This window comes from Saimiri boliviensis, chromosome 6 (assembly GCF_048565385.1).
Source record: "Saimiri boliviensis isolate mSaiBol1 chromosome 6, mSaiBol1.pri, whole genome shotgun sequence".
In the NCBI taxonomy this organism is placed as follows: domain Eukaryota; kingdom Metazoa; phylum Chordata; class Mammalia; order Primates; family Cebidae; genus Saimiri; species Saimiri boliviensis.
This window is the reverse complement of record NC_133454.1, coordinates 131,683,084-131,708,636: the sequence shown is the minus strand read 5'-3', so window position 1 is coordinate 131,708,636 and position 25,553 is coordinate 131,683,084. Positions and strand designations below refer to the sequence as shown.

At 48.1% G+C, this 25,553-nt stretch overlaps 1 protein-coding gene across 3 annotated transcripts in view; it reads right to left on the bottom strand.

The window, feature by feature from the left end:
- Window positions 1-25,553, bottom strand: part of KCNQ1 (potassium voltage-gated channel subfamily Q member 1) — a 393,190-nt gene that overhangs the window by 236,971 nt on the left and 130,666 nt on the right. For all 3 annotated transcript variants that reach the window (XM_039471158.2, XM_074401856.1, XM_074401855.1), the window contains exons 7-10: window positions 24,027-24,137; window positions 22,693-22,788; window positions 20,271-20,393; window positions 19,122-19,263 (exon numbers count right to left, since the gene is read on the bottom strand). In XM_039471158.2, coding sequence (XP_039327092.2) covers window positions 19,122-19,263; window positions 20,271-20,393; window positions 22,693-22,788; window positions 24,027-24,137 — 472 coding nt within the window. The remainder of the gene's footprint in view (window positions 1-19,121; window positions 19,264-20,270; window positions 20,394-22,692; window positions 22,789-24,026; window positions 24,138-25,553) is intronic.

Here is a 25,553-nt window from a genome sequence, read left to right as displayed (position 1 = left end):
AACTAAAACATATTATGCAAAAACTAACAGAACCGAATAGAGAAATGCCAATTCAACGATAGTAGTTGGAGACTTCAACACTCCACTTTCAATAATGTATAGTACAAGAAAGAAGCTCAGTACAGAAACAGAAGATATGAGCAACATCCTAAGCCAACTAGACTCAAACGGTAGTTACAGAGCACTTCACCCAACAACCAACAATAAATATACAGTATTTTCAAGTGCACATGAAACATTCTCCAAGAAAGACCATATGCTAAGTCACAAAACAAACCTCCATAAATTTAAAAGGATTGAAATAATACAAGGTATTTTTTTCTGAACGTAATGGAATAAAAGTAGAACTCAGTAGCAAATAAATTAGGGAAACATACACATGTAGAAATTAAACAACACTACATTCTTAAATAATCAATGAGTGAAAGAATTCACAAGGGAAATTGAATGTACTTTGAGATGAATGGAAATGAAGATACAACATACCAGAACTTATGGGATACATTTAAAGCAATGCAAAGATGGCATTTTATAGCTACCAATGCCTATGTCAAAAAAGTAAAGCTTCAAATCAATAAGCCAACATTCCACCTCAGGAAACTAGAAAAAGAAGAGCAAACTAAACCTAAAGCAAGTAGAAAAAAAACCAAAATAATAAAAATGAGAGTAGAAATAAAATATAAAATGTAAAAATAATAAAGTCAACAAAACCAAAATGTGGTTCTTTGATAAGATCAGCAAAATTAGTAAACCTCTGATAGACTGGTAAGAGAGGGAGAAGAAAAGAAGGGGAGGAGGAAAGAGAGAGGGGGAAGTACGTGAGGAGAAGGGGGAGAGGGAAATCTCAAATTACTAAAATCAGAATTGAATGACGGTTTTACAAATTAAAGGGGGGGAAAAAAAAGAGGCTAGGTACAGTGGCTCACACCTGTAATCCCTGCAATTTGGGAGGCCAAGGCAGGACAATTGCTTGTGATCAGGAATTTAAGAATAGCCTGTGCAACAAAGAAAGACCCTATCTCTACAAAGTATGTTTTGAAAAACAGCTGGTGTTGTGGTGCACACCTGTCATAGGCTAAGGGGCAAGGATCACTTGAGACTAGGAGATTGATGTTACAGTGAGCTATGATCACACCACTCTCTATTCCAGCCTGGGCAACAGAGAGAGACCCTGTCTCTGAAAAAGAAAAGGAAAAAAGGAATGAATGAGGGAAGTATACTACCAGCCTGACAGAGGGCCAGCCTCTGGTGAGGACCTCACCTCAAGAAGCTTACAGTCATGGCGAAAGGCAGAGGGGCAGGCATATCACATGGCAAGAGCACAAACAAGGCAGAGGGAGGTGGCAGGTTCTTTAAACAACCAGCTTTTAGTAGAAACTACCAGAGTAAGAACTCACTCATTACCATGGGGATAGTGCTAATTCATTCATCCCAGTTCATTCATTCATAAGTCCATGATCCAAATACCTCCCACCATACCCCACCTCCAACATTGGCAGTCATTTTAATATGAGATTTGGAGGGACCAAACATCCAAACCATATCAATGTTGTATACAGAAAAGGAATCCATTGCAAGGCAGTTGCAACTAATGAGTTCAGTAAGGCTGCAGGAGACAAAAATCAATTGTATTTCTATACACTGTCAGAAAACAATCTGAAAGTATAATTAAGAAGACAATTCCATGTGCAACAACATCAAAAAAGAATAAAGCACAAGTGTGAATTTACCTAATACCACAAAACTATATACTTACAATGGGTAAAATAGATTTTTTTTCCTTCTTTTTTTATGTGTCTATGCAATGATGTAAAAGATGACAGTAAAATAGATTTTATGTATTTTTTTACCACAATAAAGAAGAATAAAATACTTTGGGAATAAATTCAACAAAAGAAGTATAAAATATATCCTCCAAAAAGTACAAAACATTATTGAAAGAAAAGAAGATACAAATAAATGGAACATTACATGTCCATAGACTGGAAGATTTAATATCGTTAAGATGCATTATGTTGGTCTACAAATTCAACACAATCCTTACCAGAATCTCAGCTGGTTTCTTTGTGGAATAATACGCTGATGGTAAAATCCATATGAAAATGCAAAGGACCCAGGATAGCAACAATTTTGAAAAAGAATAAAGTTGGAGGCCTCACACTTCCTGGCCTCCTAATTGACTACAAAGTAACAGTATTCAAGAAGATGTGATACTGGCATGAGATAGATATATAGATCAAGGGAATAGAATTAGATTCTAAAATTGGGGCCATGCATCTACGGTCAACTGATTTTTGACAAAGATGCCAAGAACATTCAATATGGAAAGAACAGTCTTTTGAACAAATAGTGTTGAGACAATTGATATCCACATGAGAAAAATCAAATGATCACTTCATATCATATATAAAAATTAACTCAAAATGGACCAAAGACATGAATATATAACAGATAAAGTGATAAAATTCTTAGCATAAACATAAGGGTAAATCTATGACCTTGGATTTGGCAGAGGTTTCTTAGATATAACACCAAAGAACAAGGAACAAAAGAAAAAAATAGATATATTGGACTTCATAAAAATTAAAAGCTTTTGTGTTTCAAAAGACACCTTAAGGAAAGTGAAAAGGCAACCTACAGATGGGAGAAAGTATTTGCAAATAATTTATCTGATAGAGGACTTATTACTAGATATAGAAAGAAACTTACAATTCAAAAACCAAAAGACAAATATCCCAACTTAAAGAATGGATGCAGAATTGGAATAGACATTTCTTTAGTGATGACATATTTATAGTCAGTAAACACATGAAAAGATGCTCAACATAATTAGTCATAGGAAAATGTAAATCAAACTCAAAATGAGATACCACCTAATACCCACTAAGATGGCTATAATTGAAAAAAGATAATAGCAAGCATTGGTGAGGATGTGAAGAAATTGCACAGTGCTTGCATGCTGGTGGCGAGAATATAAAATGATGTACTCACTTTGGAAAATAATTGGTCAGTTCTTTAAAAAGATAGTTATCATTTGACTCAGCTTTCCACTCCCATGTGTTTTCATCTCTCTCTCTTTCTTTTCTTTTCCTTTTTTTTTTTTTTTTTTTTTTTAAGATGGAGTCTTTTCTCTGTTACCCAGGCTGGAGTGCAGTGGTTCAGTCTTGGGTCACTGCAACCTCACCTCCCAGGTTCAAGCGATTTTCCTTTCTCAGCCTTCTGAGTAGCTGAGATTACTGGTGCCTGCCACCATACCTGGGCAATTTTTGTATTTTTAGTAGAGATGGGGTTTCACCATGTTGGCCAGGCTCATCTCAAACTCCTGACCTTAGGTGATCCGCCAGTTTCAGACTCCCAAAAATGCTGGGATTACAGGCATGAGCCACCACACCTGGCCTTTCACATCTCTTTCATGCCCAAGAAATATGAAAACACATGTTCACACAAAAACCCATTTTTTGTGTGTTCTTGAAGCATTATGATTCATGGTAGTGAAAATGTAGAAACAATCTAAAGTGCTTATCAACAAATGAATGGATAAACAAAATATTTATTCATTGTATATCATACAATGGAAGATTATTCATTCATAAAAGAATGAAGCACAAGGGCCGGGTGCAGTGGCTCATGCCTGTGGTCCCAGCACTTTAGGAGGCTAAAGTGGGTGGATCATCTGAGGTCAGGAGTTCGAGACCAGCCTGGCCAACATGGTGAAACCCCATCACTACTAAAAATATAAAAATTAGCTGGGCATGGTGGTGGATGCCTGTAATCCCAGCTACTTGGGAGGCTGAGGCAGGTGAATTGCTTGAACCCAGGAGGCAGAGGTCGCAGTGAGTCAATATTGTGCCACTGCACTCCAGCCTGGGTGACAGAGTGAGACTCTATCTTGGAAGAAAAAAAAAAAAAAAGAATAAAGCACGAACCTTGAAAACATGATGCTAAGTGAAAGCAACCAGTCACAAAGAACCACGCATTGTATGATTCCATTTATATAAAATGTTCAGAGTAGGCAAACCCATAGAGAAAAAGATTACTTATTGCCTAGGGCTAAGGGGATGGAATAGTGGGTTGGGGGTGATATTTAAAAGGCACTGGGTTTCTTTTTGGAATGATGAAAATGTTTCCAAACTATAGTGGCAGTTGCACAGCTCTGGGGATACATAGGCACACTTCACTTTATTGCACTTTGTGAATATTGTGTTTTTTAAAAATTAAATGTGTGTGGTAGGCCTCCATTGAGCAAGTCTATCAGTGCCATGTTTCCAACAACGTGTGCTCACTTCATTCTGGGTCAGCATTGTTTAGCAATAAAGTATTTTTCAATTAAGGTAGGCACATTGTTTTCTTAGACATGGGGCTATTGCACACTTAATAGACTACAACATAAACATAACTTTTATATGCAGTGGTAAACCAAAAAATTTGTGACTTGATTTATTGCAATATTTGCTTTATTGCATTGTACTGGAACCGAACCACAATATCTCTGAGGTATGCCTATACTAAAAACCATTGAATCGTATTCTTTAAATGGGTGAATTGTATGGCACGTAAACTGTATCTCCATAAGGCTGTTAGGAAAAAACTATAGGAGAAAATATTTGGGGTCCAGGGCCAAAGACTTCTTAGACCTGACATGAGAAGTACAATCCATAAAAAGGATACCTTGAATCTCATCAAAATTTAAAATGTCTGCTCTATAAAGTACCCTGCTGAGATGATGAAAATGAAAGCTACAATGAGTAAAATATTTGCACCCTGTTTCTGACTTAGGAGCAGTATCTAAAATATATAAAGAAAGATCTCCCAAAACTCAACAGTTAAAAAAAAAGGCTAATTGGGAAATGGGAAAATGGTATCAACAAGAATTTCATGGAATAGGATATAAAAATGGCAAAGAGACACATGAAAAGATGTTCAGTGTCACTCTGATGAAATGTAAAGGTAAACCATGAGATCTCACTACACACCTATGTGAACGGATAAAATGAAAAGCAGCGTGAACATCAAATGCTGGCAAGAATACTGAGAAACTAGATCACTTAGATGTTGCTTGTGGGAATGGGGCATGAGAAATGGGTGCAGGCACTCTGGAAAAACAGTTTGGTAGTTTCTTATAAAACTAAACATGCAACTGCCATATAGCTCAGCAATTACAAGCTTGAGCTTTTATCCCAAAGAAATAAAAACCTCTGTTCGCACAAAAACCTTACACGAACGTTCATGTCGTCCTTATCAGGGTATGAGGTTCCCATGGCTGGTGTAACACATTCCCACAAACGTAGTGGCTTAAAACAACACAAGCGGATTTATTTTGTTTATTTTTTATTTTTATTTTTATTTTTGTTTTGAGATGGAGTTTCGCTCTTGTTACCCAGGCTGGAGTGCAATGGTGCGATCTCAGCTCACCGTAACCTCCGCCTCCTGGGTTCAGGCAATTCTCCTGCCTCAGCCTCCTGAGTAACTGGGATTACAGGCACGCACCACCATGCCCAGCTAGTTTTTTGTATTTTTAGTAGAGACGGGGTTTCACCATGTTGACCAGGATGGTCTCGATCTCTTGACCTCGTGATCCACCCGTCTCGGCCTCCCAAAGTGCTGGGATTACAGGCTTGAGCCACAGTGCCCGGCCCCATATTTATTTATTTACAGTTCTAGAGGCCAGAAGTCTGAAAAGAGTCTTAGGGGACTAAAAATCAAGGTACCAGCAGGACTGGTTCCTCCTGGAGGCTCCAAGGGAGCACCCTTTCCCTTTCCTTTCCTTTTCTTCAGGAAGCTGCCTGAATTCGTTGGCTTGTGACCTCTTCCTCAAATCACAGTGCCATTTCCTGCCCCTGCTTTTGTGGCCACGTAACCCTCTTTCTCTTCTACTGTAGTCCAGTATTCTCTCTCTCCGTCTTATAAGGACCCTTGTGACTATATTGGGCCCACTCAGATAATCCAGGATGATTTCCCCATCTCAAGATCCTTAATTTACCACATCTGCAGAGTGCTCTTTGCCCTAGAAGGTAATAGTCACAGATTCTAGGAGTCAGGACCTGGCTACTTTGGGGGCTATTGTTCAGCCTACTATGACTTGTAATAGCCCAAAGTAAGAATGACCCACACGTCCTTGGATGAGGGAATGGTGAAATAAACTGGGATATGTCCATCACATGAAATTTCACTCAGCACTACAATTTAATGAACTGTTGCTGTACAAAACAACTTGAATGAATCCAGAGAATGATACTGAGCCAAAAGACCCAGTTTCTAAGATATTGTGTACATGTGATTCCATTTATATGGTATTTTTGAAAAGACAAAACTACAGAGTCAGAGAACAGATCAGTGGTTGCCAGGGATTAGAGGGATGGGGTGGGAGGGAAGTAGGTGTGGCATAAAAAGACAAACAATGGGAATCTTTGTGACAATGGAAACGCTCTTTATCTTTACTGCATCACTGTTGACATCCTGGTAATCACATTGTGTTGTGGTTTTACAAGATGCTACCACTAAGGGAAACTAAAGGGTGCATGGGGTCCCTCTGTATTATTTCTTACCACTGCATATGAATGTCTAAAAATAAGAAGCTTAAAAGCATCATTTTTAAAATGGGCAAAAGATCTGAATAAATGTTTCACTAAAGAAGATACACAACTGGGCACTAGGCACATGGAAAAATGCTCAGTATCATGAGGAAAACGCAAATCAAAACCACAATGAGGTAACCATTCCAGCTGGACAAGTGTTTTTTTTTTTTTTCATTCTGTACTTTTGTGGAAGGGGTGCTAGAGTTGGAAATTTATCATTTTGCAACTATCATAATAAAGCCTGGTTTCTCAAAGCATTTAAATCTGGAGAGACATTGTTTGGTAAGTAGCAGGGTAGATGCACAGCCTTAAAGAATCTCCCCGAGATTGTTCATTGGTTGCAAGGCAAAATATAGTAACTGTAGGGTAGAAAAGTAGATAATGCCTCAATTTGATGATCAAAATAACATCTTTGATAAGGGGCAGATACACTGTGTGCCTCAGGACAAGGTCCACTGAGAAGGACGTCGGGTCATGTACAGAGTGCACAGCGTGGATCTAACCGTGAGGAAACATCAAACTCCCCTGATAAGCGGCAGGACTGTATCTTTCAAAAATATCAGTGTCGTAACAGAGAAAGAGATTAGAAATGTTCCAGATGAAAGAAGACTAAAGAGACACATCTAAGAGCAGTACTGACCCTGAACTGGATCTTGCAGTGGAAGAAAAATGCTACAAAGGACATTGTCATGGCACCTGACAAAATGGAAACATAGGCACTAAATTAGGTCATAGTATTATATCGATGTTTAATTGCAGAAGTTGATAACTGTATTATTGTGAATTCTGAAATACTGTAAATGTTTCAGAAAAGCATGTTATGTGACTGTAGAGAAAAGGGTTCAAATAATAAAGTAAATGTGGTGAAATGTAACTATTAGTAAACTGGTAAATCTTAGTGAAGGACATTTAGGTGTCTTATATCTCATTCTCATAATTTTTCTGTAGTTCAAAATTACCAAATAAACAGTTTTTGTTTTGTTTTAAGAAAGAATCCTGAGGGACCACTTTAGCCCAGTAGGTCACAACTGGGGGCAATTTTGTCCTCCAGGGGACATGAGGCAGCATGTGGAGATTTTTTTGTTGTCATAACTGAGGGAGTGGTACTTCTGGCTCCCTGGTAGATGCCAGAGATGCTATTAAACATCCTACAATGGACAGGATTTCCTCCCTCAACAAAGACTTATCCGGCACTAGATGTCAACAGAGGTACAGTAGAGAAACTCTGCCCTACTTGGCTAACAAGATGGGAAATCACTCTGCCAGGACTGATGGGCAGGAATGCCGCTGGGAAGGAGGAACCCTGCCTGTGGAATTCAAAGTCAGACAACCCGAGAAAAACAACCTGGCCACATCACTGAAATTAACATGCCTATTCCTGTGCCACGGGCTGAATTGTGTCCCGCAAGATTTGTAATTGAAACCCTAGTCTTTAATGCCTCGGTGAGTCACTGTGTTTGGAGACAGGACCTTTAAAGAGGTGATGAAGCTACAGTGATGCTGTTAGGGTGGGCCCTAATCCAGTGTGACTGGTGTCCTTAAAGAAAAGGAAATTTGGACACACAGAGAAACCCTGGGGTGCAAGTGCACAGAGCAATGGCCATGTGATGACACAGGAAGAAGGCAGTCATCTGCAAGGCAAGGAGAGAGGCCTCAGGGAAAGAAACGTTGCAGACACCTTGATCTCAGACTTCTATCTTCTGGAACTATGAGAAATAAATGTCTGCTGTCTAAGCCATCCAGCCTGTGGTATTTTGTTATGGCAGCCTTAGCAAACTAATACATTCTGGAAATTTATTACACAGAAATAAATGCTCTGTACATAGAAATGTAGGTTCAGGAACTTATGTTCTTGAACAAAATGAATTTTAAGCAATAGAGAACGTCACAGGAAATGTATACCAAAGGAAATTAAGTAGAGATTATAAATTTTAGAATAGAATTGAAATAGAAATAAAATTCGATTAGAGATAGAATTAAATAGAAATAAAATTGTTCCAGCAGCCTTAGAGGCATTTTTACTATTTTACTGATTGAGAAAAGCAAGATGCAGAAAGCAGGTCTGAGATGATCCCATGAGTTTGGAAAACAACGATAATGCCTTCATTATGTCACATGTATTTTATTTCATTGAATAGTATATGAACATTGGGAAAAATGTGAAACAACAAATTCTAGATTATCAACACAGATAACAGAGAGGAGGGGAGCCCAAGGAAATGTGGGGAAAAAAAATTGGTACTGAAACACATCTGTTCCATTCTACGCATCTGTAAAGTTATGGTGTGAATATTAGAAAGGGATACAATATTAAGGACAGTAAAAGAAAGAATAGCCCCTAGATTTGTGGTATATGTGTATGGCTGTTTAGGAGGAAAGGGGAGCAGATCTAGTATCGATGGAGCCTGGGGTGAACTTGGCAGCAGAGAGAGACACAAGACTGCTTGCTGCCTGAAGGCCCTGGGTGGGCACTGACATGTTCTAACTCACTCAAGCAACACAGGAGTCCTGGGAGCAGGCACAGTTAGGATCCTGATTTCACAGATGTGGGAACTGAGGCACAGAGAAAGCAGTAGCTGGCTTAGGGGACATAAGAAAATGGCAGAGCTGGGCTGTGGCCCTAAGAAAGTTGGCCATATAGGCTATGACCCAAACGACTCCATGAAATCTGCCACTCAATGTTTAGAAACAATTGTAAAGGAAGAATGCAATTTTCCTGTTTCAGAATTTGGCAGATGTTTTAGTTTTTTTTGTTTTGTTTTGTTTTGTTTTAAACTAAGGGCAGAGCAGACCTTAATGAGGCAATGAATAAGTATATACATGTATGTTTATATAATCCATCTCCACATATATTTTATCTGTCCATGCATACAAAAAAAACTGTGTGTCCTACAAATACAGAAGATATTTTCTGAGGTCTGTGGAGCATTTACCAAAATAATGATCTTATCTTCATACTTGGACACAAAGAAAATCTTCATAAAAAAAAAGTGGAGACTTTATAGGCTACATCCTTTCACTGTAAGCCTATTAAAGTAGAAATAAATAACAGTAATAAAAATGTACTGTTTAAAAATTAAGACATTAAAAGAACTCTAGATTAAAGAGAAAAATCAAAATATAAAATAAAAACTATCAAGAAAGCAATGAAAAGGAACATATTTCATAATCGGATCTATGTGTCACAGCTAAAGCTGCAATCAGAGGAAAATTTATAGCCTTTAAAAATGCTGTTAGTGGAAAGACTTCAAATAAATGAACTATGACTCTTAAGTAAAAGAAAACAAAAATACAGTTAGCCAGGAAAAGGGAATTAATAGATGTAAAAGTTTAGGTTAATGAAATAGACAATAAAGAGTACAAAGATAGTTTTCTGATAACAAAATATAAAATAGATAAATTTCTCATGTGCTTAAGAAAAAAGGAGCAAAACTACAAAAGTTCATGCAAAAAAGGAAAAGAAAAATGAAGATATTTGATAGAGAAGACCATAAAATCATTAAAGGAAAAAATTAGTTGCCACTGAGCAGCAACACAATTGAAAGGCTTGAGGAAATTAAATAGCCATGAATAAATTACTCCAAAAGATGCAATAAACTAATTTAGAACAAATGATCATAAAACAGACTAAAGAGAAATTACTAAAGATCTCCTATAAAACATGTATCAGGCCCAGATGTTTTTACAATTCAGTTCTATTTAACCTTTACAGAAAAGAAAATCCCAATGTCCTTCAAATGGTTCCAGGACACAGAACAAGATCTATAAAACTTCATTTTGCAAACCACTGTATTTGCCCACACATGACGGGAGATTTCATACTCTTCTGAAAGACAGACTGTTATTTCTAGTACCAGATATCAGGGATGCCCTGCACCAGTGATGAGAGGACAGTTTCACAGTTTTGATGGCTGTTTAATGGAGATATGATATTTGAAGCAGACCTCCACTGAGGGTATGTTGGTGGTTTGCAATTTTTTGCTATTTAATAATTGTATAAATCAACATCGTCATGATGGATTATTTTGCAAATGTGTAAGATATGTGTAGAGTAAATTTCTAGAATGATTCAAAAGCCTATGCATCTTTAATTTTGACTGAAGTTACCTTATTTATCTCCACAGAGGTTGTATCAATTTCTTTTTCCAACATCAATGACCGAGGCTGAGAGTTTCCCTGTACGCTTACCCACAGAATGTTATCAAACTCTTTGATATTTAATAATCAGATAAGTTTCAAAAACCCCATTGCTTTAATGTAATTTGCATTTATCTTGTCAGAATTGAAGTTGGCCAGCATATTTCATTCTTGAGAATCACTGGTATTTCCTTTTTTGTGAACTGTTTTAATATCCTTTAACTTTTATCTTGATTTACAAAAGCTTTTTTGTTTTGTTTTGTTTTGTTTTGAGATGGAGTCTTGCTCTGTCACCCAGGCTGGATGGAGTGCAGTTGTGCAATCTCGGCTCATCACAACTTCTGCCTCCTGGGTTCAAGTGATTCTCCTGCCTCAGCCTTCTGAGTAGCTAGGATTACAGGTGTGCACCACCACGCCCAGCTAAATTTTGTATTTTTAGTAGAGACAGGGTTTCACCATGTTGGTCAGGCTGGTCTTGAACTCCTGACCTCATGATACACCTGCCTTGTCCTCCCAAAGTGCTAGGATTACATGGGTGAGCCACTGTGCCTGGCCTACAAGAGTGTTTTTATATAGCAAATGAATTAGCCCTATGCCTATATGTGAGTGGCAACTGTTTTCTTTAGATTATCATTTTAAAAAATGATATTTTTGCTATTTTTTGCTATGGAAAATATATTTTATTATATGTTTATATATATTTATTATATATATTATTTTAACAACTTTATTGAGGCATAATTGACATAACTTGCATGTTTAAAGTGTGCAATGTTGTAACTGTTGACATGATGAAACCATCGCCATGATTATGATAATAAACATACCCACTGCCCCCAAAAGTTTTCTTGTGCCCTTTTGTCCTTCCCTCTCCTACCATTACCCCTGATCCCCAGGTAACCACTGATAACCACTGACCTTTTTGTCAGTCTACATTAGGAGTCATTTCTTAGAGTTTTACATAAATAAGATACCATGTAAACTCTTTTTTTGTCTGGCCTCTTTCATGCACCCTAGTTATTTTGCAATTCATCCATATTGTAGGTGTATCAATGGTTCATTCCTTTGTATTTCTGAGTAGTATTCCATTATAGGAATATGCCACAACTTTGAAAAATCTATTCAAATGTTGATGGGCATTCGGGTTGCTTCCAGTTTTGGGTTTCCAGCTTTTATAAAGCTGCTATGAATATTCCATATAGTGGTGGTGTGCATATGATCTTATTTCTCCTGGATAAATACCTAGGAATAGAATGGCTGTATAATATGGAAGGTATATGTTTAACACATTAAGAAACTGCTGAACTGTTTCCCAAATAGCTGCATCACTTTGGACTCTGCATTCTCACCGGGAGCATGTGAGCGTTCCACCTCCGTCACCTTTACCAACACTTGATATCATCAACCTCCTTATTTGTAGACAATATACTAATTAGGTAGTGGTATTTCATTGTTTTTAATTTGCATTTCTCTAACAACTAATGATATTTCAGGTACATCTTCCAGCTCCACCTCTAATTCTAGTTCTCTTGCAGTTTTTACAATATCAGCACTTACTTCCTCTGCTGAAATCTTGAACTCCTCACAGTCATCCATGAAGGCTGGAATCAACTTCTTCCCAATTCCTGTTAATGTTGATATTTTGACCTTGTTCCATGAATCACTAATGTTCTTAGTGGGATCTAGAGTGGTGAACTTCTTCTAAAACATTTTCAATTTATTTTGCCCAGATTCATCAAAGCAATCACTATCTATGATAGCTATAGCCTTACAAAATGTATTTATTAAATAGTAAGACTTCAAAGTTGGAATTACTCCTTGGTTATGGGCTGCGGAATGGATGTTGTATTAGCAGGTACAAGAACAACACTAATCTCCTTGGACATTTCCATCAGAGGTCTTAGGTGACCAGGTAGACTGTCAATGAGCACTAACATTTTGAGATGCTTCTTTTCGTCTGAGCAGTAGGTCTCAACAATGGGCTCAACATTTTCAGTAAACCATGTTGTCAACAGATATGCCGTTATCAGGCTTTGTTGTTCCATTACAGAGCATAAGCAGAGTAGATGTAGGATAATCCTTTAGGGCCCTAGGATTACCAAAATGGTAAATGAGCACCAGCTTCAACTTGAGCAGGGTTGCCACAAACCTTCAATTTGTAAAAAATGCATTATCAGCAAAGTGCAGCAAACCAAAGTGCTGTAAATAAGAATGAGATATGCCTGTATTTAAAAAATTTCAATTTCTGGTTTTTGCTGCTAGAATGTATGAATGGAATTGATTTTTGCAGATTAATCTTGTATCTGCCACCTTACTAAACTCATATATTAGTTATAGTGGTCATCTTGTATATTCATCAGATTTTCTACATAGGTAACAGTTTCTTCTGCAAATAAAGACAGTTTTACTTTATAAAATAAAACTCTCCTCTCAATATACATAACTCAGACTTGCTGTCACAGGAGATTGGGGTTTCTGCTTACACTTCATAGATTGTCTAGAAGATCCCATATCTAAAACATGAGACCACGAAGGTCCTGGGTCGGTTCACTGGGTCACTCTGTACAAGCAAGTACCCTTACACAGGACACACAGCAACCCCACAAACAGAAACATCCACCACACAAGCTCATGATCTGAATTGCAAACTCACAGTGAAATGAGCCACCATGAGCAAGAGTCAGGAAAACCCACAGTGAACAGAATTAGTCTCTCCAAGAACTGCAGATGAGGAAATAACAGGATAGAGGGTACAAAATAAGCATTTCCAAATGGCTTAAAGATTTGAAGTTGTAGTATAAAATATGAGAAAGGTAAGATGCTAAAATCAAGCAAATTAAACCCACGTACAAGGATTCATAGGGATGAAAAGCTATATAACTGGAAGTCTCAGTGGGTGGATAAAGCAGTGGAACAGAAACATCTCAAGAGTTAGAAACTGCACAGAAAATTCTGTGAATAAAGCAGAGGGAGACAGAGATAGAAAATCTAGGAGACAGACGAGAAGGACAATGAGATAGTCAAATAGAAGTTTCTGGGAAAAACCAGAACCCGTAGGAGAGGCAATATTCTACAACATAATGGTACTGACTTTCCACAGTTGGTGAAAGGCATAAACCCTCAGATTCAGGAATCACAATAAATTGTACGTACAATAAATCAATCCACCACCTTTGTACAGTGCAGTGAAACTTCCGAACACCAAAGTCAAAAGGAAGGTTTCTGAAGTCACCAGAGGTAGGTCACTTACAAAGGAAAATTAGTTACCCTGATGACCCACAGAAGCCAGGAGACAGCAGCGTTATAGCTCCAGAGTCTTCAGAGAAAATGTACACACTCCCCTGCAACTCTCCCCACAACTAAATCATCATCCAAGAACAAAGGCAAAGTAAATGAGGGTTTACCTTTGCTGAAGGAAGCACAGACTTCAGGAAAAAGGAAATTAAATCCAAATGGTGAGACAGAAAATGGCAAATCTGTGAGTAAATATCTAGATGTATAAAACTTCAACAAAAAGGGGATCGTTGAAAAGAAAAAACCAAAAAGCTGGACAACAAAGGCCCGGGAAACGGCAGGAGACAGTGGGGTCTGGAGCCTAGAGTCGAGGTCCCAGGGAGGTTCCAGAGGAATTGGGGCGACTTTTGATTTTAGTTGGCAAAGCATTCAGGATCTAATCCTGCGGCAGCCACCAAAATTGCACCATCAGAACACACAGCCTTGAATGGAGGAGTGGGTCAAAGGCCAGGCTTGGTGTATTGGGCTGAGGACGCCAAGCAGGGAGCAGGTGGAGGCGACAGCCTGACCCTGTGAGAATCAGCCTCACGAGTGCAGAAGCAAGAGGTGAGGCTGTTCCATGACACATGCCTCCAAAAAGCACACACACAAGTGTGGACGGCAAGCCCCCAGGCCACACTGGGGACCCCTGGCTATGCGATGCATGCTCTTCCAGCACGCTGCCCCACTTTACAAACGGGAAACCACATGATAGTCCCAGCTCACCTGGCAAACACATGCTGACACACAGAGGCACAGCTTTGAAGGCGCCTCCCTAGAAGCCCTTCTGAACCCTGTCCAGGCCAGGCAGGAAGGTGCTGCTGCCCTATGGCACAGACCACAACCTTCCAGCCCAGCATCCTCTGAGCAGCCTCTGGAGGCATCCTGTCTGAGGAGGCGTCTAGGACCAGCAGATCTAGGGAAGTCTCCTGTGGCCTCCTAAGGACTCTGGTGTTTAGGAGGCCACCTCCGGCCAGTCCTGCACCTCCAGCCCATTTGTCAAGACAGACGCCAGTGCCACAGCCACGCATTTTTATCGTGCGCCCACCATGGGTTGGGCACGGTACCAGCTCAGGGTCAGTGACAAAAAACAAAGCGCCCCTCCCCTTTGAGGAGGAGACTGGACAACCTGGTCAAATGGGGACCTGGCTGGAGTGGAGGAGGGGCGGGGCAGGCAGCGCACAATGGAGGCAGCTCCTTCATTCAGGACTCCGGGATCTGGGAAGGACGGTTTCATGCAGAGGGAACACAGTGACTCTGAGGGAGGGACAGTGGGACAGGATGGCCAGTGTGCGGCTCCAGCCCAGGCCTCCTCTGACCTGCAGATGTGGATGGCTCATGCCTGCTTGGACCCTCTGGGCCGGCCTGTGCATCAGGCCTGTGTATCTTCCTTCCTACAGAGGATCTTTAGGACCCCAGGGCAGCAGCAGCCGGGCTGCGAGTGTCAGGCTCCCAGGCTGGGCATGGCCAGTGACTACCACATCCTTGCAGGTCCCGGTCCCTCCGACACTGCCAAGCCAAGCAGCACACGGTTGGGTCCCCGCACATGAGCGTCCTTCATGAGCAGAGTCCATGACACTGCATGGCAAAGACTCTAGGGCTAGGTCAGCCGGCCTCTGCTGAGCTTGGGCTCTCAGGCTGAGTGGCTGCTGACATGCCCCTCCCTCCCCACCCAGGTCAGACGGTTAGGGGGAGCCGCAGCGGGCCCTGCCACGTGGGGTGGGGGCTGGTTCCTCCCCTCAGGGAGGCTGTGCAGGGAACACGTGCCCCATTTTGGCGGGAGGTTAGGCTGTGTTCTGATGCCACCATGGGAAGCCTTCTTCCTTCCTAGCTTCCCTTCCCTGAGGTCTGTGGGGGGCCTTCTTGCTTCCCAGCCTCTCTCAGCCCCTGAGGCCTGCCACTACCATACCTGCATGTGCCTCTTGGCAGGCTCGGTAGGGTGTTGGACACACACGTGTCCCTGGGAGGGCCCTGCATGGCCGTGGCCCTCAGTTTCTCCACCTGTGAGTGGGGCCAACACTGCACAGCACCAGCTAGAGCCTGAGCTGAAGGGGCCTGTGTGCAGGTGGATGGTGTGAACAGGTGGGCACCCTAATCTGCAGGCCCACACAACAGCAAGCATAGCCAGGCAGGGTCGAGGCCTGGGTTTGGCTTTGGGGGGACATCGGTGCGGCTGTTCGCACCCACCTTGCGGGAGAGGGGCTATAGGACTTCCCGGAGTGGCTTCCGCCCTGGGATCAGCATCCCCTTCTCACCACACCAGGGATCTACAAGAGCCTCCTGGGCAGAGGGGACTCAGGAGTATCAGGGGCCACTCTGGGTCTCTGGGGGCCAGGCCGACAGCTCAGGCTCCAGAAATCTGGCAGCTCCAGCCTGGGCTGACTTATCACGTTAGGGAAGAAAGAACTCTAGCAGAAAAGAAAAACCCCCTCCGTAGAGGGGCATTCCACAAAAGGCGCCTGACTTTCTCTGCACTTTCCCTCATTAACATTCCGCAGACAGCACTAATGACTTAATAACACTAACCAGGCTGAATGGACGGCATCGACTCGGGCTGCCCCTCATTCAGCAGGCAGCAAGTGATGCTTCTCCAGGCCGCACACAGGCTGCGTCCCCAGCCCCCGGCCACACCCACCTGCCCGTTAGCATGCGCAGAAAGCCCCTATTTGCATCAAGACAATGGTCCCAGCCCTGAATCCGGAGCTGTGGGGACACTGGGCATTGGTTGGCACAATCGCCCTTTGTGCCGGCTCCAGCGGGCAGGCGGGAGCATGTCCCAGGGGCTCACTGAGATGTGGTCAGGTCCCAGGCAAACCCTGATGGCATCTGAGGCACCAGGGAGGCTGGTGCCCAGTGGAGCGGGTGCCTGGACTTGGTCTTGCCTGGTGACTCCCACATGGGATGCCCAGAAAAGCCCCAAGGGGCACCACCCAGCCTTCTGCCAAGGAGGGGGATGCAAGTGAGGCATTCTAAATGAAATGGAGCTTGGTGGACTGGGCCGGTGCCCACGAGCACAGAGTTGGGAACAGTGTGGGCTTGTCCCCCCCCCACCCCCGCCATAGGTAAGACGTGACAGCATCCCTACAACTGCTAGCGAGCTGGAACATTTGGGTTGGTCCCAGGCACTAGGAAGACGTCTGAGAGGGGAGCGATGATGCAAAAATGACCAAAGGACAAACGGAGGGCTGCTGAGGAGGGAATGGACCATGGACCACGTCACCCGGATGGGAGGGCAAGGTGTACGGCCCCTTCTCTGCCAGGCATGGATCCCTAGCCACTTGGCACAACTGAGGCGGGGCCTGGCTTACAACGGCTCAGAGTCCAAAACAGCGGGGTCCAGCCTCCAAGGGACTGGGCCACATGGAGTCCTCCCTCCCACAGGGCATGGAAGGCAGGGAGAGCTGGGAGCGGTCCCTCCAGGGCAGGGTCAAGCCTCCTTAGAGGATATGCCTTGGAGTCATGGAAGAAGGGGACTGAGGCTTCGAGGGGCAGAAACTGGGTGGGCAGGAACCAACACAAGGTCCGAATGCGTGATGTCTGTCGGGACAACAGCGAGTGGTCAAAGGGGAGTGGGCTTCGAATGCTGCTCTCCCCACTTCCTGGAAGATGAAGCCTCCCCCGTGCTGGGAGGTCAAGGCCGCTGTTTCACTTGGGGTCTAAACTAGTGCTGCTTTTTGGCACCATGATAACCAAATGTTTTCAAAACAGGCACCCCTTTCCTCCTGGGGGATCATGCCCTGGGATGGGGGCTTCTGGGAGCATTTGCCAGGACCTCTGCATGGGTGCTGCCACACGGTGTCCAGAAGCACCATCTCTGTATCAGAGCACAGTCGCCACCAGGGCTGCCTCGGAGGAAGCAGGCGGCAAGGCCACGGATGGCACCTTTGCACGCGGTGCTGAGAGCCGACGCCCCTGTCCTGGTGGCAACACAGCTATCTCAAATACCCCACACGGCTGAGGAAAGAAAAAGCCAGACTCTTTCATGTGCGGTTCTAAGAGAGCTGCTAGAGAGTTTGGCAGCTTGAGATCACAGTCTCCAGAAGTGGGCATTGAAGTCACAGGTGAGAGAAGTTTGAGCTCCCAGGGAGAAGCGGGGTCCCTTCCACTCAGCCTCCTAACTCTCAAGGGCTGAGTCACAACCCTGGGCCCCAACCCTCGTCCGGGGCCAGGGAACATGAGGTCCCCTCACACCCCGTCGAGCTGCCCAGTCTGTGGTTCTGTCCCACAGACGTTTGTCTCAAAACTGGTCTCAAGATGACAGATACATCACGTGTGCCTCCTGCTACAGCTGGGAGGCCAGGTCTGCCCAGAGCAGTGTGGGAAGCCAAGCGCTGATGCCCTGGCATCACCGCAGGCCGCCTGTTGTGTGTGTGCTCGGCAGAAGTTGGCGGGAGGCACGTGACGGCCACGGCCAGGTGCTGCTGTGTTCCCCATTGCGTGGCTGGAGCCCACGAGCCCAGCCTCCAGGGCCTCGCTCTCCATGACTGTCACAGAGCCACACTTACAAGTTAGCGCGGGGAAAGCCGCTCACCCGGGATGGAGAACACGTCAACCCTAGACAGGTCTGCCCTCCAACTGTCAGGTCCCACAGAAGGTGGCTTCATCCCAGCCCCCACTGCAGGGGTGAGAGGAGGGACACAGGTCCCAGCCACACCATCACACACAGACTCGGGCCCCAGGCTGCATGAGAAGCGCCTGTGCTGTCAAGTTCCCCACGTTTTACCCAGGCCTGGCACTGCTCCTTCAGGGCTCCATCCCCAGCCCCCTTGCCTCTGGCCTCTCTGCCAGTGGGCCCAGAGGTCACCCTAGCCACTTCCCAACCATAGCCGTGGGCCCTACTGGGAGAAAGCCAGGCAGCTGGAATCCCTCGGCACAGCTGGGGGAGCTGACCCCTCCAGTCACCTGCCCAGGCTTCCTCTCGCAACAGAAGGTGTGGCCAGCCTCACCTTGGGAAGACTCCCGGGGAAGGCAGCTGGAAGGTTTACAGAAGTTTCTAGCAGCTCCACCCTCTGTCTGTTCATGCCTCGTCAGCAGAGACCCCAGCCCAAGGGAGAAACTCATTGGCTTGCTCAGGCTCCCAGAAGAGGCAGTGACCTGCCCGGCCCTGCACCCCACACCTGTTTGAGGGGTTCTCACCAGAACTGTCATAGCCGTCGACAGAGAAGTGGTCCAACCTCCGCTCTTCCGGGGGGTCGCACGTGATCTGGGGGACCGTGAGTGTCTTCTCTCCGGGGCTCACCCCATTGTCCTTGTCCAGCTTGAACTTTTTTTTCTTTACCTAAAAAAACAGACAACAGATTAGCGGCTCGTGGCCATCATCTGCCAGGCCCTGCGCTGGCCCCGGAGTGTCCATGCAGCCACCCTGAGCCTAGCCCCTGCCATATATACCCCAACAGGGACCGGGGGCCTGGGGCCAGCTCCAGCATCCTCACACAGAGACAGGGCAGGGCTGCTGGGGGCCACAAGGGGGCTTGGCCCAGTGGCTGCCCTGTGAGCTCATGGCCTCGCTGGAGCAGGCTGACAGGACACTAGGAAGCAGACAAACCTACAAGATGGTGCCGGGGGAGGTGGTAATGGGGGCTGTGACCAGTGAGGGTGAACACATATGGCGGAACAGACTCGGGGCCAGCAGGGCCTGAAGAGGGCACCTGAAGTGAGGGTGCAGGCTGTGTGGAAATCTGGGGAACAGTCGGCACGGAGGCTCCGCTGGCAGCTGGAAGCTGGGAAGGCCAGGTCTCTCCACACAGGGTGTGGGCCCGGGCCAGGACGGGGAACCATGCCCGCGTCAGCCCCAACCCCTTTCGTGACCCCAGCCACGTCACGAGATGACTGCCCAGCGCCTGCCAAACTCCACGGTCCTCCACCTCCAGATGCCCCTCACTGCGCCCCGCCTCGCCTCTCATCCCTGCTGCTTCCCTGCCACCACCCACCTCCCGCCACCCCCTGCCAACTGCTCACCACCCACTGTGCCCTGTGTGCAAAGCCCAACCCTGAGGCCCTCTGAAGAGCCTTCTTTCCAGCCTGTCCTGATCATGGAGCTCTCTCTCGGGACCTCTCATGCCCTGGAGTGACCAGTCTTACATACCCCCAAGTCGGGGGACACTGGGATTGCAGGAATCTAGCATCGGGTATATAGCCAGTGCCCCAATGAAGCTGACGCCCTGACACAGGCTGCACCAGGTCAGACGCGTGGTGAGAGCCCAGCCTTGTGCTGTGCCCCCACAGCCACCCCACCCCCACCTGCTGGCAAGAAGGGCCTGCCCTGGTGGCAGGCGGACTACTCACCACCACGGACTTCTTGGGTTTGGGGCTGGGTGACAACAGAGCGTGGCTCCGGGGGGACTTCCGGACATAGATCTTCCAGGTGGAGGAGTCGGGGTTCTCGGCAGCGTAGCACCTCCACGCGGTCTGAGGTCGGGCAGGGGGGAAGGCTGTCACCAGCTGAGCCACTCGGTGGGGACCCTTGTGGAAGCTACAGCTTCCACTCCCTGTTCCCCAAGCCTGGTCGCTCCCTTCTGGGTGGCAGGGTGTGGGGCCTCAGAGTCACAGGCTTGACATGGGCCCAGCTCCCAGACCCTCCACCCAGGCAGCCTGGCTTGGTCCCTTGCTGCGCCAAACAGCTCACTGCCTCATGGGCCAGCTGCTACCCAGAGCTGGGACATCACAAAAGTCTTCGCCCGTTACCCCTAGTCTATTGCACTTCCATCTGCCTGGTGTCTTCCTGCAGACATCCCAAGCCAGCCCTGAGTCAAGGGTGAGACTCACAAAGGTGGGTGGTTTGCACACCGTCCTTGGGTACCAGGGTGCACAGCGTGCAGAGACGGGCAGAAACGGGAAAGGAGACCAGTGCAGAAATGGGCAACCAGCAGCCACATAGTGAGGAAGGGCTGAGAAAGAGGGGTTGCCGGGACCTGTGGGTGCTGAGTAGGGGGCAGGGCGAGGAAGGGTCCCCAGGGCTGGCTGGAGGTGAGGCCTCTCCCAGAGGCCTGTGAGTACCACCTTGCAGTTGGGGGAGCCTCCAACAGCGCAGGGGTGCAGCTCTGAAGCCAGCATTTCAGAGAGATGCCACGGCAGTACCACATGGGAAGGGTGGGAGGAGGGGACACTATTGGCAGGGGATGTGGGGGGCAGCTGTGCAACGTCGAGCAGGGATAGGGCAGGAGGGGCTCTCGGGGCCTTGTATGAAGACATGTCCTGGTGGCTGTCATCACTGGCCACACGAGCCTGAGAGAGGGCTAAGTAGAGAATGTGCCCCTACACTGGTAGGCTCCTGGGTGACAGCCCCAGGTAGACACAGCAGCTGGCGAGGGGCATCTGCAGCCCTCACTCCCACCTGGCACCCAGGGACAGGCAGGCAGGGGCACAAGCCCAGCCCTTCTGAGGCCCGAGCATTTCACACACAGGCTGACACTCCACGTGGTCCGCCCACCCTGGCAGACCCCAGGACCCCTGCCCTGCACCTGTGCGTGCCTATCACCTGGGGCCCTCTTTGTGTGCAGCTTCCAAAGAGCCCCCTTCACAAGACCTGTAGTTCCCGGGGAGTAGGGCAAGAATCAAATGTGGTCTCCTGGGGGGTAGGTGGCCAGCCTGCTCATGCCGGGACCAAGGCGGGTTTATGGGCCTGATTTATGATTTCCCCAGCAGGAGAAACTGTGGAGCCATAAAACCAGGCCTAGAGTGGGAGCACACGGCCCCACGCTGGCTGAGTCAGGAGCCTGGTAGGAGGCTGCGATGGGCCCCCGACAGCCTGGGCCTTGCCTGGGTCAGCCAGCTCAGGAGGACTGCAGGGGGACCCCAGCCAGCAGGGGCTGCCCAGGCCTTGAGGCTTCCTGGGGGACATCCAGCCCAGTGTGTCCAGAGGAGCTGACACTGTGCCCCCAGCCACTGCACTAGGCGGAGGCCGTATCTCCAGCCAGGCACCGTCATTCAACCTGGCTGCGCACCCTCGGGCCCCTCACCGCCATTCCTCATAGCAGCCCTGGCCCTGCAGTGGTCAACAAGAGAGACCCACAGGATGTGATTTTCAAGGGGCTCCTGCACGAAGTCTTTGCTTACGTTAAAAGGGCAGTCCCATTCTCTGGTGGGTTCTGGAGATCCCGGGGCGACAGAGCCAGGACCCAGCGTCCCAGAGCTTGATACCGGCTGCCTCCCTGCCTGCCTCCAGAACCTTCTCTTCCCTGTTGCTCCAGGACTCTGCTTTCCCAGCCTGCTGGCCTTGTGAGCCCAGAGGGAGGCCCATGCCATCCCATTGCCACTCCTCACCCCCAGGCACCAGGGCCTCCCGAGCCCTGAGGGATGTAGGCCATCCAGATGGCACCAACTGCACATCTGGGTCCCACTCCCTTGCGGACAGTCACCTGGTCACCCCCTCCCAGACGCGGCCCTGAGGTTGTTGCGCAGCAGGAGGGAGAACGGGAGTGCAGGGAGCCTCAGAGCCAACCACGGTCACTCCTGGCATGGCCATGCCTCCTGTCCAGGCCACAGGGCATGACCCTGAAGGGGAGCGGCTTTGGAGGAACACAGGCTCCAGCGCCCCCTGCTCACCCCATCGCCACAGAAGCCAAGGCTTCCACAAGCACAGCATGCCCCACAGGCCAGATTGGCTGCTGCAGGGGCCAACGGTGGTTCTGCCCGGTGGCCAGCAGGGCTGGACGCAACGATAACAGTGACCACAATGACAGCTGCCAGGGCCTTGCAGGTGCCGCACCTGGATGAGTGAGGCCGCCGCCGGGATCTGCCGGTTGAAGTGCTTCTGCCTCTGCTTCTGCTGCACCTTCAGGGCAAATCCTGAGCCGAGGATCCCCTGGGAAGGAATGGCAGGAGGCTCCCGTCCAAACTGGCTGCTGCCAGCTGGGAGCAGCCTCAGAACATGGTTGCCAGTCACCGTTGTGGGAAGGCCAGGCATGGTCTGTGCAAGAAGCCCTCTAGGTCCCACCTTTGGCCCAGGCTGTCTGTCCGGGGCCGGCATCGGGGGCAGAACTCACACCCCAGGGCTTACCCAGCAAGGGGCCCAGTCCCATGGGTGGGGGGCTGGAGCTTCTCACTCATTCCCAGGAACTGTTTTGGGGGCCAGGTGGGCTGATCCATCTGTATGTGCCCAGGAAGGGGTCATACCACTGGGCTGGGGCCAGGAGTCAGAAGGCAGCCCTCAGCTCAGGAGGCCTGCTGCCACCCCCCAAGGACGGCTGATGGGGTGCAAAGGACCCGACCAGCAGCTAGGGAGCTGTCCACACAGGGGCCACGTGGTGCACATGCATATGTGTGCCACACACTCTGTGCACCTGCATGTGACGCATGCACACACAATAGATATGTCTACATGCTGTGTGCATCTACACGGATGTACAGCATGTAGATGTATACTTTAAACATACTTGTGACACGTATACATAAACACGCGTGCAAACATGCTGATATACATGCATAGTGCACATATGCACACACAACACACATGCTAAATACAACACACACACACACATACAATACACGCACAGTATGCACGGCACGTATGACATACAGTACAGACATACCCTGTGATACATAAACACACACCTATAGTATACAGGCACTATGACACCCATACACAGACATGATGCACACATACACCCACACGCAGGCAGCGCACACTAGACACATCAGTCACCTCACAGTCCGTGGTTTCCGGAAAGGACATGGAACAAAGGCCCTGCCAGCCACAGTGTGGAGGCTCCCTCTCTGGGCACAAGACTCTGCCTCCATGGGATGTGGCAGCCACACTGCCCACTCCCCAGGCTGAGGGAGCAGGCCTGCCCTGCACCGTCTCCATGCACAGCCATGCCAGGCTGCTCCCACACTGCCTGTAAGGACCCCAATGGGGACTGGAAACGGGAAGGCTGCATCCAGGGCCCAGGGAGGGCAGGTGGGGCTCTGGAGTGCAGCACCTTCTGGAAGGGAAGCACCATCTTGGTTTTGAACGGGTCTGCTCACAGGAAGGGGCATGTGGCCACCCCCGGGCCCCAGCTGTCCGAGGAGCTGGGGAGAATGCTCCGATGGAGCACCTACCGCTGGGAGTGCAAAGAAGGAGATGGCAAAGACGGAGAAGCAGGAGGCGATGGTCTTCCCGACCCACGTCTGGGGCACCTTGTCCCCGTAGCCAATGGTGGTGACCGTGACCTGCAGGAAGAGGGACAGCGGTCAGCTGCAGATGGGCCTGGAGTCTCGGGAGGACCACGTGCTGAGCCCACACCCACCACTCTGACGAGCAGAAGGCTGACAAGAGACTGTGACCCCCAGGACGACCCTGTGTGACTCGGCCAAAGGACCAGGAACAGAGCCACGGGATGGCGCGTGTCTCCCAGGCTCTTGGTGCCATACACACATCCCACCAGCACTTGTGAGGCACCCAGCACCCACAAAGGCCAGGCCTGCTGGCTGTGAACGTGGGCCTGGGAGCCCACCCACACCTGCTGCCTTGTCTGCCTGCCCGTCTCTGGGAGGCTGGGCCTTGGGGCCACTGACGTTGCTGTGTGCCGGCCCCCAGGAGACCGGGAGCTCCTACGGAGGCTGGTCGTCGACAAAGAGTAGGGGCTGGGATGACGTGCTGCTTCCTGACGCCACTCCAGGGCACCAGATGTTTTATTTTCCTGTTTTTGAGAGTACAAGACTCAGCTTAAGCCTTCTTCTTGGTGGGAGAGCCATCCGACCAGGCCGTGTAGTGGGACAATAGGAGGCACCCCCGCCCCCTGCCCCCCTCCCTGCCTCCCGCTGGCATCTGAGGTTTGCTTCCTGGGGTTTCCATCCTGAGCCTGGAAATGTCATCCTGCAGGACTTAGGAGCCCACCCGGCTGGGCCCGGCCTGTGCGGGCTGCCTGCTGGGTTTTTCAGGAGCTGGCGCTGAGCCTGACAAGGAGACCCAGGGTGCCCCTGAGGCACAGCTCACCCTGTGACACACACTCATGCCCAGGCACACCTGGACAGCAGGCATGGTGGCCCCGACTATGGCTGTGGCTGCGGGAGGTCTTTGCAGCCCTGCTCAGGGCACCACACTCAGGACAGCCCAGCATTTACCCGCCTGGGGCTTCTGGTCAAGGCCAAGTGACGGCCACCACTTGCAGGCCCAGGCACCACCCCCCAGCTGCCAACCACATGGAGACCTCCAATGGATTCCCAGCCCTATGGGCCCAGTGCTGATGGCAGTAGGGCCCAAGGCCTGTTTAACAGACTCCAAGGGAAAGCAAGAACAATCCCCAGCCCACCTGAGCCCTCGTGAGACTGGGGTCCCTGGGCCACCCCGTGCTTTCCACCAGCCACTGAGGCGAGGGAGGGTGGGGAGAAGCCCCATGGCCATGGCCAGGCAGGGGTGCAGGGGTGTACATGCGGACAGAGACTCGGGCACATGCGACTACCCAGAACCGCCAGAGCAGGAAGCTCGGAGACCGGGGCAGCAGAACTGGCCACGTTTCGGGAAACCAGGCTGCACCGGTGAGCACAGTAACGAACACCAGCAAACGGTCAGCCACCGCCACCAGGCCACAGGGCAGGCCATGCCTCTGCTGAGCCCTGGCCACCACCCAGGCCCCTGCCCTCTGG